General features: G+C 46.4%; 1 protein-coding gene across 1 annotated transcript; it reads left to right on the top strand.

The window, feature by feature from the left end:
* Window positions 1–878: 878 nt before the first annotated feature.
* On the top strand, window positions 879–10,332 carry LOC114770715 (cAMP-dependent protein kinase inhibitor beta-like). Its single transcript, XM_028964847.1, has 3 exons — window positions 879–1,199; window positions 9,508–9,668; window positions 9,753–10,332. The coding sequence occupies exons 2-3, from the start codon at window positions 9,527–9,529 to the stop codon at window positions 9,833–9,835; spliced, it is 225 nt and encodes a 74-aa protein (XP_028820680.1). The 5' UTR covers window positions 879–1,199; window positions 9,508–9,526; the 3' UTR covers window positions 9,836–10,332.
* Window positions 10,333–14,609: the final 4,277 nt, after the last annotated feature.

Here is a 14,609-nt window from a genome sequence, read left to right on the forward strand (position 1 = left end):
GGGTTCCCTAATGAAGGCGGCGCTTGGCAAGGTGTCCCTGACCCAAAGGTCACGCCCAGACTGGCTGCTGTTCTCCATCTGGCGGATGACTGTTGCTCATCTTAAACAAAATTTCCAGCCTTGTCGTTATTTGATAAATGTATGTTTCTGCATGCTTGGGGGATTTAGAAGGACTAGAATAACCCAGAGCCTGGGGAAAGTGACGTCAACTGGACTTTTCAGGATGTTCCCGTGCTCTGGTGCCATTGCGTAGGGGATGTTTTAATAGAAACCTGACTAATCCACAAGTTCCTGGTTCCTCTGTGACTGCACCTTAAGAGAACAGGCAACCAGGGGAAAACTCATCAAGCTCTGAACATCCTTACAGGAGCCTAAATTACTCTATGATCAAGTTACGCAGGTATGTACTTTTTAAAAACTGATTTCCTGTTATTTCACATGCAGAATGCAGGGTAAAAAAAGATCCAAGACTGACTTTGGTCTCGTCTTCTGAAATTATTTTTCATAAAACATACACTCTGATTTTGATATTTATTCATTTTGTTTTTTTTTTTTACCCACGATTTTGTCTAAAATTCTGAGAGTCCTGTTTTATGACCGCTGTCAGGCTAATACAGCGCATCCTAATAATTAAGAAGGATTAAATTCCACATTTTGGTCAAACAGATTCAGGTTACAGTGTAAAGAAAATGAAATGTAGGGTGTGAATAATTGAACAGAGGGATCTGTCACGGAGGGATTCGTTATTTTCATTGGTATTCTCGGCGTGAACGAGAAACGGATAATATGTTAAAATTCCGTACCTGTTGATAAGACCTGAAGAACGCGGGGCGGTCCCGCCTTTTCCCTGCTTGGACGGTACCATCTCCGTGCCCGAGGAGCGCGGTGAGCGCTAACGTCGCAGAGACGCAGGAGACGGAAAGGATGCGTGATTCGGTCTGCGTCGCGGTGTTTTAGAGCGGCAACGAGTGGATACTCGCATTCTGACAGGCGATGGGCGGGAAGTTATAAGTTATATGGGCGCTCATCCCCCCCGCGGTTCGCAGCGGTGGTTCGGTCCACATGATCTCGTCCTGAGCGCGTCTCCAGACGTAGGACCGAACGTGGAGCGCGGACAACCCTCCCAGATGGACGAAAACAGGACGAAATATTCGTTTTAAAGCGCAGAAATCCGCGTAGTCCTGCGTTGGAGACGTTTGGTAAGTGACGGCGATTTTATCCAACCTGTCGCTCCGGTGAGAGCAATAAACAAATCCGCGGGTGGGCGGGCGGACGGACAGAAGGACGGACCTGTTTCCAGGTTCAAATGTCGACAGCATGCGCGTTTTAATTTGAATCCCCGTTTCTTCCTTTGAAAGTCACCCGCTTTTCGGGCTCCGGCGGGTGGTGCGAGTTCATTTGGTCCAGATTCGGGGAACCCAGACGCGAAGTTTGGACGCAGGGCCCCTGTCAATCTAACCGAACCGAGCTCCGCTTTCTAATTTACAATTAGAGGCCGGCGCTGATTGGCTGGCCGCGTGGTCAGGTGGGTGGAGTTATCTTCCTGCCCACCACCTCGGGCCGAATGGACCTGGTTCTCGTCCTAATATGTCTCAGAGGGACCTCAGTCCCTGCAGGACCACAGGTTGTAATTTTGTGCAGATTGCAGAATTGTGGGTGTCGCCAGGCAGGGAGTCGGCCCTAGAAATGTTCCTGATACGTTGATATGATGTTGGCCTCATGATACACGATGGTCTTCCTGATACGCTGCAGTCCCAGTTGGAAGCAAGGGGACACTTTTAACAACCTCATCGAGCCATTTCTGACATCGCAGGAAGGTGCTGAGAGGGTGGTAGTGGCCTAGTGGGTAACACACTCGCTTGTGAACCAGAAGACCCAGGTTCAAATCCCACCAACTACCATTGTGTCCCTGAGCAGGACACTTAACCCTGTGTTAACCCTAAGCTGCTACACTACTGATTGTAAGTCGCTCTGGATAAGGGCGTCTGATAAATGCTGTTAATGTTTGCTCAAGCTGGGTGCAGAGCATGCATTTTGTGACGCTTACCTACACGTACTATCATTTATGGGTGAGTCCTTCCTGAGATACAGGTGGAGCGCGCTGATGTTCTTCGTTAGGTCGCTAGTCTGAAGCAGCAAACAATGAGATCCAGTTCGTGGGTTGATTTTGTCGCAGAGACTTTAACGAAAATTAAGATGTGCGGGCGGTTAAGGAAGCGGCCCCGTAATCAGAAGGTTGGCGGTTCGAATCCCGACCCGCCAAGGTTCCACTGAGGTGCCACTGAGCAAAAGCACCGTCCCCACACACTGCTCCCCGGGCGCCTGTCATGGCTGCCCACTGCTCACCAAGGGTGTTGGTTAAAAGCAGAGGACACATTTCGTGTGTCACCGTGTGCTGTGCTGCAGTGTTTTACAATGACAATCACTTTACTTTCACTTTCATGCTAACAGACTAGCCGTGTCCTGTAATGTACTTCATTTCGATCTGGAGACCTATTAAAGCATTCAGAATGGCACAGACATGTACAGAAGGACACATTTCGTGTCACCGTGTGCTGTGCTGCAGTGTTTCACAATGACAATCACTTCAATTTCAATAAGTTTTTCTTTGGAAGTTGTCCACCTCCATCTGGAGTTAATGTCTCTGAGATCACGTGGGCCTTCACTTTCCTCGGCGGATTCGCTTCTCTCTGTTCTTAAGCCGGTCGAGGCCAGCGGCGAGGAAGACAACGTATATACGAGGTAGCGGTGGACCTGCCCGCACGGCCCTGAGGGCACTTCCTGTTGAACACAAGCTTTTTGTCCAGCGCTCCATCTGTTTAGTGTCCGGATGCTGATCATTATTTTGCATGAAGTGCACATCTTTTGATAGTTTTCTAAAGGATGATTGGGGTGAATCAGGAAAATCTTAGTGTCCTATTAAGATGTCACCGCAGCCATCAGTCCTCCAAGGGTCGTCGACCTTTAGTGACGTATTGCTCTACAAGGCCGGCGTTTCCCTGTAGTCCCTGCAGCGAGGCAGATGAAACCAGATGAACTTGGAAAACGGATTTAAATTACTGCACACGTGTCGTGGTCGACCATTCACCCATAAGCTTGGAAGCGCTGATGATCTGCGCGTTGGTGTTGGCAGTGGGCGTGGTTCTGTGACTGACAGATGAAAGCAGCCTCTTCTTGTATGGTTCTGAGCACATGTTGCACATTACCCAAAAATAATGCATTCTATTCAAAACAGCTTTTTAGGAATCTACGAATGTTTTGTTAGTTACAGATAAATTTTAGATAGATTTTCCATGATGAGATCTCATCTCTGACTGTTGTTCCCAGGCTATGTCTTTTATTAGCAGCTGATCATGTGACTGCAACTATAAACCCTGTAATAAGGTGCACTCTCAGCCAATCAGAACGTCCCACTCAGTATTCTACTGTATTTAAACAGCCTTTATTTGTATGAATTTACCCAAGACAATGACGTTTTTTTTTTTATCGTGGCATTAAATGCCTTTAAGTGGGTTTAAGAAACAGCGCTGAAACACTTTGTAAAAAGAGAATTGAATTGGCCCGCCCATGAACAGAATCCAGCTCCCGGGGTCTCCTGCATCCCGCAGGGCCTTTTCATTTTCAGCAGATCAGTGGCGGCCTTTTTTTTTTTTTTTTTCCCGTATTATCTGGTGGATGGGAGTTGAGAGGGGAGAGTTTGCCGTTTATTACACAGCCGGCCCTCTGTCCGGCGGGGTGCGATGGTCATTAAGGAGGTGAAGCGCTGCTCTGTGCTGAGTGTAATGAGGGTGACCTTTACAGTCACTACAGTCAGATGGAGCCAGTTAAGCCTGAACTGGGACGGCGGCTGGTGTGTGTGTGTGTGTGTGTGTGTGTGTGTTATAGTGAGGAGTGACCCTTTGGTGATTTTATGGCCTGAAATATTGGTGCGAACCAGTAATATTGAAGCAAAAGAGTGTGTGTTTTGTTCATTGTGTACATTTGCATAATTTGTCCTCCATGATTCAACAGGCATGTTGGGAATTACTGAGACCTTGACTGCAAACATTTGGAATGCATGTTACCATATTTTCTATCGTGAATTTCAGTGTTTCTGCAGGTTTAAGTCTTCTTTTAAGGCCACTTTCATCCAGTTTAAGTCCCTTCATCGAGGTTGTCAACAACATTTGTCCCTTCGTGAGGGACACTGTGAGGGCCAGATAACTGTATTTTATATTAAGTAATATATTATTATTTAATTCACTTTCATTCATTTTTAATTCATATGCATTTTCCTTTCATATTTATGCTATTTTTCAACCTTTGTCAATGTTACCAGGCACATTACCGATAGTGCAGCAACCACTAGGGGGCGACTGCAATATTTTTAGTTTCTTGTTTTGGGGCTGCATGATTTGAGAAAAGTCATATTGTGATTACTGAGATTAGTATTGCGATATGTTAAATAAATGTATAATTACTAAATGTACACATCACTGCAAATGTTATTTTCCCTGTATTGCAGCTTAATAAAAAATAAATACATCAATAAGATTTTTTTAAAAAACATGTAATTTTTTTTTTAAAGGCTTTACACACCTAACTAACTAACTTTTAACTAATTAACTAAGTATACCGTCGCACCACTCCATATCCATTACCACGTGTGTTCTGTAGTAGGTGACATCACACATAGGGCTTGTAAAAAGTACAGGGTGGGTGTGGCTTTGAACGGCGAATGTAAATGGACTATGAACCGTGGTGTTCAGAGAAATCCCTGTGAAAAGTAATAAACCCCCTGCACTAATTAATACTCAGTATTTATTTGGCTCACCACCTGCCGTGGAAGAACAGGAGTTAGTGCCAGGGTTGGTAGTAGCCTAGTGGGTAACACACTCGCCTATGAACCAGAAGACCCGGGTTCGAATCCCACTTACTACCATTGTGTCCCTGAGCATGACACTTAACCCCAAGTTGCTCCAGGGGGGGACTGTCCCTGTAACTACTGATTGTGAGTCGCTCTGGATAAGGGCGTCTGGTAAATGATGTAAATGTTCAGACTTTTTTGAAGAATTTGCCTCCGGAATTAACTGTTGCTTATTTTGTATTTTTATAAGCAGCATGTTCTTGTGGGAATAAAACGGGACAGGATTACACACTTGCAAAAGAAAATTTTGATTTAACTATGTGCAAATATGATTAACTTTAGCAAATAATTTTACAGTTAATTGCAATTAAATTCTTAAGCTTACTGAGTTAAGTGTGTGAAAGAGGTTTGTGGGTGAATTGAGGGTCCGTCAAAAAAAAAAAAAAAAAAGTTAAAATTTTTCAAACGCAATGCAAACGGCAGCCAATCAGATGCATTTACAGTAAATTAAGTTCAACACATCGGTTTTATTGCAGGTTAAGTGCATGTGCTCTCCCGAGCAAGAAAAAACGAATGGTTGCCACTCCAGTACTCCAGGCGCCGCCGACACGCCCACCTTCAGGTGATGAGTCCATGCGAGCGTTTATTCTATCACATGAAACATTTCAAATGAGTGACACACTGTCATTTTATCCGCCTCAGTGACAAAATAACGGAGGTACTGGGTGGAGCTGGTTGCCCAGTTTCATTGTTTTACTGTCCCCATGGCAACTCGTTAAATCGGCAGAGAGTGAAAATGTGACTGCAATGACCGAATAAAGTCCACGCTACAGGCCTGACCTACTTTGGGTGCCCTGCACTGGCCAGCGTCAGTGTGTGTGTGTGTGTTTGAGAGATATGCTGTGAGCACAGAGGCCAGAGCAGAACAGCACCAATCGGAATGTAAAGTGACGCAATGGTGCCAGTTTTGCCCGAGGCTGCAGAGACCAACTGATTTTTGGTGTTCGCACTCTGAGGGTGGAGCCAGTCTCCATCACACCTGGGCACCGAGGTGGTGCGGCCGAGTCGAGACAAGTCGAGCTGATGATGATGACGACTACGATGATGTGTGTGTGTATGTGTACATGTTCAGTGAGCTCTCCTTTTCATGATCAGAGCATCACGGTTCTCAAACGACCGCCCAGAACTGCTGTCTCAACCCATAAGGGCGGGCGATTTCAATAGCGCCGTTGCCATGGAAGCGGGGAGAGGTGTAGCGCACAAGATCGGAGCCGCTATTAATAGAACAGGAGTTCTATTAACACAGTGTCTTTCATCATCATCATCCTCCTCCTCCTCTACCCTCCCATCAACAGTTTACTACATGCCCGAGGCCCCCAGGGGCCAAATTGAACAGGTGCTCTGATTGGCTTGAAATGATGTCACCTCAAGTGTGTGCGTGTGTGCGTGCAACACCGGCGGTCTTGGACTGATGGAATAACACGGCAAAACCACGAACATGATCTCTGCTGCAGCCACCTTGGGACCACGCCCACTACAAATAGCACTTTAATTGAAGCTTTTGACATCAGTGGCCACGCCCCTAACCCTGTCTGGGCTAGCCAAAGCATAAGTCTGGTTGTGACGTGTATGGGTGCTGATGTGAAGGATGATGTGTAGGATGTTCTGTCTGGTCAGGTTCTGTCCGTGGTGCTGAAAAGACCCTGACCGAAGCCCCGTGTGGACCGCAGGTCCTCATCTAGGCGGGGCCTGGCCCTCTCAACAGATCACGCTGTACGCAGAGAATGAAGTGCGGCTTGTCTGTGTTTCGGAAGTGTTATCTTGGTTGCGATTGATCGGAGCCGAGTGTGACTGGCTGTGCTCTGGGGTGACTGCGTGGTGAAAGGGAACCGGTACGGGTGGGTTGGGCGGTTTAACAAGTTTAATGACCGTGCTGAGAAGATAGAAGCGTTCTCCTCATGTCCGTCAGGTTAGAATAATGAACAGATGACTGGTGATTCGGCAGCCAGTTGCTCATAACTCCAGTCCAAGGAGGCTCCACCACCTGCTTCTTGAGCTCTGAGGTACGTTCTACGGACCGCCATGCGAATGGGTCCCTCATAGAGGCGTTCATTCCGGGGGTTTAGGGGTCGTGTCTGAGGCTCCTGATTATTCAGTAGCTGCGGACCTGCTGGATGCTAATTGCAGCGTGTCGCCCGCTATAAGACGGGCGAGAAAAAAAGGGGCTGTGACCGGAGCGATTAGCATCACGGCATGTCCAGAAGCAGCAGCTTCGCTTCGTTATTCAGGAAATACATGTTATTAACGTGGCAGCCGCATCCGGACTCTTATTCCAACTAAATCTTCCACCATTACAGCACCAATCACAAGATTTTATTCAGTCATAATTAAAGCGCTGATAATTAGCATGTTGGGCATGGTCTGATATGTTATAATGGATGGTAGTAGCCTAGTGGGTAACACACTCGCCTATAAATCAGAAGACCCAGGTTCAAATCCCACTCACTACCATTGTGTCCCTGAGCAAGACACTTAACCCTGAGTGTCTCCAGGGGGGGACTGTCCCTGTAACTACTGAATGTAAGTCGCTCTGGATAAGGGCGTCTGATAAATGCTGTAAATGTAAATATCAGTCCATAATAATGCCATGCACCTGGCCATGTGACATATTGACAGGAGGTGGAGGTAGTGTGTGTGTGTGTGTGAGAGCTGTCAGACATGCCTACAGGCTCCTCCCCTTTTTAAACGGCTAATGACTCCCCCCCCCTTCACAAACTTTAGAATCTACTACCCGGAATCCTCAGGGTCACCTCACCACCTGTGGGTGTGACATCCTCACGTGTGGGGGGGAGCGAGGTCGTCAGCACACACAAACGCGAGCCGAGAAGAAAACGAACAGATGGAAAACCTGAGTGTGTATGTGTGTGTGTGTGTTTAGCAGGATGAAGACAAGAAAATAAGGAGTTACAAAAGAGATGTGGTTTATTTAAAGAGCTGAGAGAGGAAGATGAACGCTAGAGCCTTGACTCACACATTTGTCTGCCAGAGGTGTCTTTTTATGTTACCATAGAAACAGCAACTTTGTGTGTGTGTGTGTTTGGTTTGCACTTCCCTCCTTTAATCACTTGGGTTCATAGAAATGTACTAGGGGTAAGCGATATATTGAATACAATCGGTGTATCGTGGCTCGTTCGACCTGCGATGTATAAATCCTTGTAACGTTATTGTAACGTTACTGTAACGCCTTGCAACGTCATTGTAAGACAGACAGCATGTACTTTGCTTTCGCGGTTCGATTCTCTGCCCCATCAAATCATAAAACTCTCCCAGCACATGCACGATTTTCGTTTTTGTGGAGTCTCGTGGTAGGAGCGGTTGAATTATATTGTTTACAATCATCTTCGAATCAACCTCTCCTCCATCTTTGTGTCAGAGCCGCTTCCACGCCTTATTTCCATTGGTGACGAGGTAAAACTGTGCAGCGAAAGATCAGTCTTCAGGCGAACAGGGTTTGAAAGTGCAGCGCTGCGTCGAGTCTGCTGCCAGCTTGACAGCGGAGAGAAGTTAAAGCCCACACAATTTCAGAGACATTAATTAGAAGGTGGAGGCGGACGACTTTATTGCATTATATTGGTGTCATTTTATGCAATAAAGGGCCAAATTGTGCATTAATGCAGTGATTTGGAGAAAATTTCAAGGTATGGAGATGTGTATCATGATCATTTTTTCTAGGCCATATCACCCCGCCCCCAAAAACATTCTTTTTAAAAAATATGCAAATTGTGTAAGTGATCAACTTAAATGCAGGGGACACATTTCACTGTCACCGTGTGCTGTGCTGTGCTGTGGTGTGTCACATGTGACAATTAATTAACTTTCAACTGTCAATAGTTGTGAGTGGTGAGGTGGAGCCTCCATTGATCCATCACATCCCATAGTGCATCCTGCTGTCTTCTCCACATGATCAGACCAGGACCTGTTCCGGTTCTGATGCTCGACTGCCCATTTCCAGCGTGAACACCCTTCCTGGGCTATGATCCTGTACCCACGTCACCAGTTCTCCTTCCTGACCACTGCACACCAAGAGCTGCGGTTCTGGAGATGCTAGATCCGTACACTTGTCCTTTTTATGGCTTCAATCACAACACAAATTATCCAGAAATTCAAATGTCCATCTCATAATGTTACGGCCAATCAGTGTATAGTATATTTTGTATAATAAATATAATATAATATGCAGTGTGTGCGTTTATATACACAGACTCTAGCTGAAAGAGTTCACTGTTGAACCCAGAACGTCTGGTTACCATGACAGCAGCATGGCGCTGACCACGACCAGAACGTCTGAAGTTCTGTAGGACTGTGAGCAAGCAGAGCGTCATCAGGTGTCCCTCAGGAGACGAGTAGCCTGGGGCGTGTCTGCAGCTCCTCTGTCCAAACAATAATCACACCGAAAAAAAAGTTTCATCTTTAATATAAATGTGTATGATATATTTCTTTAACCCGTTACTGCAGCTGAGCATAGTTTCCCCTGCATTATTTCATATTTAAAATGCAATAATAATTAATAATTTATGGCCATGAATAGAGTTCATGTTTGTGGGCATGATAAAGTAAACCATGAAGTTTGAATAATTGTCCTCCCGGCGCGTCTCTCCCAGGTCACCTGAGGTCGCCGAGATGACTGAGGTGGAGCCAGTGCTGGACTTCGCAGCCTCTGGTCGCGCCGGGCGGCGGAACGCACTGCCGGACATCCTGGGCTCCCCGGCGGGGGTCAGCCCCTCCGACCTGCCCCTCAAACTGGGCGAGCTGGCCCTGACAGGTGACAGCGCCCCCTGCTGCTCTCCACTTTACATTTCACTTTGGAATACATGTACAGGGTGACTGAGTTCATGTTGTCCCACAGACGGGCCCAGGGACGCACAGTCCCCAACGTCAGAGGAGGCCCCGCCCCCTCCCGAAGGCTCAGAGGGGAAGGGCGGACCGTAAGGCCTGGCGGGGCCTGCAGCACTTCACCGGCGGGCCGGAGGGGACGTTTCGGGGTGATCGAGGGACTGGGGTCACACCAGCCGTGCTTCCGGGTGACAGGAGCTCGGGATGTGGGGACTACCTGATGCTGAGCTGTGGAATGATACACACTAACGTGTGTGTGAGTTTGATGACACTAGACATGTGACACTACTGTACTCTACTGTACCATACGTCTCTGATCAGAGCCACTATGCTGGTCCTGGCCCTCTACGGGGGTGAATACGGTACCATGTGTGTTTCTGAGGAACGTCTGAGGAATGTGGCTGGATTAGAATGTGGCTGCATTCCTGATCCCCACCAAAACGGGAATTATGATAATATTGTAAGAACATCACCATTCATACCAAATTATCACAAATCATAATGACACATTATAATTGCTGTAACTGCATAATCCATGAAGCGAACTGTGGAACTAGCCTCGCCTGGTGAAATAAACTATTTTGTAGAAATGAGTCCATATTTAGCTCCATTGTCATAAAACCTTAAAACGTGATTTGGTCCTGACTAGACGTTGAAAATATCAGCTCTTGGAACCCAGCATTTCACCGATCTACCACGGGTCTGAAATTCGGAACATTGGTGAGAATATCGGACTTGAGTCATAATTCATCAGGGCAGGTACGAGCCGCGGTTGATGCTGTACATAATACCTGGCTGGATGTGGAGGAATAATCGCCATGGTGACACAGACCGTTAACTCAGAACCACACTGTTGATGTACAGATTCTGATGCATTTGTCTATTTGCACACACACTGGAATATAATAACCACTCATGTGTCTTTATTATTATTAATATGAAATAAATAAATAAAGTGTTGTAATAACCTCACCTGGAAAACTATTTTAACTTTGGAAGTGTACAGAAAGACATTAGCCAAAAATAAGATGATAAGAGGAAAATCGAACTTGCTTGGATATGGTGTGAAGGTTGTCCTGTTATGAATTCCTACTGGCTGTTTCATAGTCATTCGAAATTTTCGAAACTTTGACCAGCACTTTTTTAGCAGCAGCCATTGGTGAACCAACAACAACCACCACCATTTATTTTTTGAATAGCCCAAATGTACAAGCATTATGTCTCAGTGGGCACTTCCCACTCAGTGGGACCCTCTCTGGACAAATAGGAACAACTCCCTAGTTGTTCAAAGATTTGAAGGCATCTGAAAATGTCATTTAGTCCAAGGTTGACGCCTGCAGATGAAGAGACACCAGGTGGGGGTGACGTAATGCTGCACTTGCGAAAAACGGACAGCAGGTGGTGCACCAGCACAGCACAGCTTGTTTACATTTGACAAGCACTCCATGCGTGGGGGATGGTAGGGTTTCGTATGGCGTGACCTCTGACCTCAGGAGATGCTGCGGTGGTGGCTGAGACGCGGCCAGTCTGATGCTCAGATCAGAGCTGTTTTTTAAAGCCACACCCCTCCCGCTGCCGACTCGTCAGTTAAACACTTAAAACATCTGTTCAGACAGCTGCCCATCTGGTAAGACAGACAGAAGATGGTGGGGTGACTGGGGGGTGGGGGGCGAAGCCTAGTGCCTTCAAATCCGAGTTCTCAGCGGGTACTGTTGTTCTCATGCTTGCACACCTGGGACAGAGCGCCTTCTACCCACAATGCACTGCATCAGGCGCTTCCTACTCAGAATCCCTGTATTTAAACCAAACATTATATAACAAGTCATTATAAACATGAACACACAGAGTAGCTTAACACTCATTTCCATTCTTCCTGTCCCCATCACTGTGACATCACCACTCCCCCAAATACCCTCAGAAATGGACCTGTCAATAAATACATACTGATATAGTATAACAATAATAAAATATATGAAACTATAAGGTCATGTCACCAGATGGTATACATGGCATGCGGTAAACGTCACTCATGAATCGTGCGTGATGATGGAATATACATGCACCATCTGCAACACCATTGGCTCAAGAGAACATCATTTCAGCCCAATGACAATGGACCATGCACCGATTCACATCATGCATCTGAGCGTCTTGTAGTTTGGCCTGGTTAAAATGGAGACGTCATGATGTCAGCTGTGTCTTCATGCTGGCGACGTAGTGGGTGACAAATTTTCACTAAACTCAGTCACTTCACTTTCATTTATGTAATACATCTGTTCATCCTTGTACAAAGATCCTTGTATGCTGATGTGGTACAGATTGTGAGACACTGTGATTTTTTTCCCCGGGTGGGGCCTCCTCTCCTAGTAACTTCATCACCGAAGCCAGCAGCAGAAACCTCCTACTGACCTCAGGCCAGCATGCATTGAGACAAAATTTTTTGTCGAGGTCACACGCTCCTTTTCTGTGTCTTCTACAGCATCCATTCGTCTGATGAGAATCTGTCCCTTTTTTTTAATCTTCTGATGATTTATGGACAGTTTTGAGGGTGACACTGGGCAGCAGAAAAACCCGGTTTATAAAGGGAGAGAAGTGCAGTCGGGGTAGGACCCATCTGTTGGTCCTGGACACGGCCATTATCCCCAGACCTGGGGGGCTGGGACAAGCGAAATGTGTGTGTGTGGAGAACAAAGGAGAGGAACGTGCTGAAGATGTCTTTGGTGCTTGTCTTGGTAACCCTGAGGCCATGTCGCCTCCCTGGTGTCACAGCTCAGCTTCACCCAAAAATGAAAAGGCCCGAAAAAATATATCTGCAAGTTTCTGTGCACGTGTGTGTTATCTAATGGTCCATTATTGTTAAGCCCCCGAGGATGACGAGTTACCGATTTACTCCGGGTATTCACAAAAATCGTCAACCCAATTAACAGCTGCGGGTCCAGGGAAGAAAATAAAAAGGACGGTGTGCATCTCAGCTGGATGGGGGCGTGTAACGTGATTAGAGGGCGGGGCTTCACCAGAGCAACTCTCATTTGAGTGTTGTGTGTGTGTGTGCTTTTTGTCTGCAAACATTACCATATGAATTAGTTGGACACACAAACACACACACACACACACATCAAAAGGCAAAAGGGTCAGTGGAGGAGGAACCGCCTGCAGCCACTGCTGGGAATTACGTAAGGGGCCGTTACCTAGAATTCTACTACAAATTGGTTTCATTAGTAGCAGGTATACAGTTTTAACAGTGTCTATTAATAGGAGATCTGAATCTACAGTTTCTTCCTCCCATGTACGTTGCAGTACGTTGTACTGTGCTGCACTACAGCAAGCAGCTGCCCTGATTTTAGCCCAGTGGCGCTGGTAATAACTGAACTTTAGACGTGGAGGCTGCATCGTGCAGAACCAATCACAGAACGCGGCGGGGAGATGGACACCACTGGATCACAGGAAAATGGGTCACTTCAGAGCACGCATTCAACCGAGGAGAGGAGACGAGAAGAGAGAGGAAGGAGTGAGGATAAGGGAGAGGAGAGGAGATGAGACGATAGGGGAGAGGAAGGAGTGAGGACAATGGAGAAAAAAAGAAGACAGGAGAGAAGAGGAGAGAAGAGAGGACAAAGGAGAGGAAATGAGACTAGAGAGGAGAGGACAGAAGAGGAGTGAGGAAAAGCTAGTGGGGAGCAGCTCGGTCACCTTTAAGCTCAAGTCCAAGGGAGATTTATCTACATTTGTACACATTTCTACTACATATATGTTAGACGGTACATAGTGAAGTGACATAATTAGACTCCCTGTTTCTCAGATCACATCTGTAACCCTTCCTCCTTGAACCGTCACCTTATCATGGTGGAAGAGTTTGAGAGCCCTAAAGATCCTAGGAACATCCTAGGATGTTGTCTGGGGCCCTTGGGGCCCCTGGTAGGGTCTCCCATGATAAATTGATCTAGGGGTACGGCCCATATCTGAGAAATTTAACCAGAAACTGAGAAATTTAACCAGTATTTTATTACCAAAAAAAAACAGATAAATGAATAAAGAAGAAATACATAGGAAACAAATTACAATGAATAACGACAAACAAAAGCAGGCAGACACAACAAGTTGCATCGCCTCCTAGGGGAAGCGCAGGGGGAACCGGAAATGATGCAATCGGGAAATGCTAGGGAGGTGGGCGGTGTAAGATGGCACGGCAAGGGCAGCCCCGAAAAAGGAAACTGAGGCTCCCTTTATTCTGGCTGTCCACAGCAGGAACAGGTGGGCATCCTGCAAACACAACACGAACACAGAACAGAAACACACCACATAAAAACCAGGACGTAACACCCCCACCGCTAAAAATTCAACATTTACTGTTGATCACAAAAAAATTAGACGCTGATTGACGTTTTTCATTCTGGTGATGAAGACAAGAGATTAAATACTACAAAAGGAATGAAAGTTGGCATGAACTTCAAAATGTTGCAATGACAGCAACAAAGCCAAGGCTTCCTTCTCAATGGTACTGTAAGTGAGTTGATGCTTCAAGAACTTCTTAGAAAAAGAACCAACGGAGTGATCAAATCCATTTGTATCTTCCTGTAAGAGGACAGCACCCGCTCCAGTAGCACTTGCATCTACCTCCAGAATGAATGGAAGGTGAAAGTTTGGAGCAGCAAGAACTGGAGAATTACAACGCAAGGCTTTGGCATGTTCAAATGCCTTCTGGCAATCTGCGGACCAAACAAAGGCAGAGTTATTACAGAGCAGAGAGGTTTTTACAGAAACTACGGTGGTACCCAATCATTCCAAGGAACCTACGCGGCTCTCGCTGAGTGGTTGGTACGGGAAAGTCAGACATGGCTACTACTTTAGCTGCAAGGGGGCGAACTTGTCC

The sequence above is a fragment of the Denticeps clupeoides genome, chromosome 20 (assembly GCF_900700375.1).
Source record: "Denticeps clupeoides chromosome 20, fDenClu1.1, whole genome shotgun sequence".
Lineage (NCBI taxonomy): Eukaryota > Metazoa > Chordata > Actinopteri > Clupeiformes > Denticipitidae > Denticeps > Denticeps clupeoides.

Bases quoted from the DNA above. Each gene is read 5' to 3' on its own strand.
- LOC114770715 (XM_028964847.1), top strand. From the start codon at position 9,527: ATGACTGAGGTGGAGCCAGTGCTGGACTTCGCAGCCTCTGGTCGCGCC. The intron at 9,669-9,752 runs GTGACAGCGCCC...GTTGTCCCACAG, and splicing joins GGGCGAGCTGGCCCTGACAG to ACGGGCCCAGGGACGCACAG.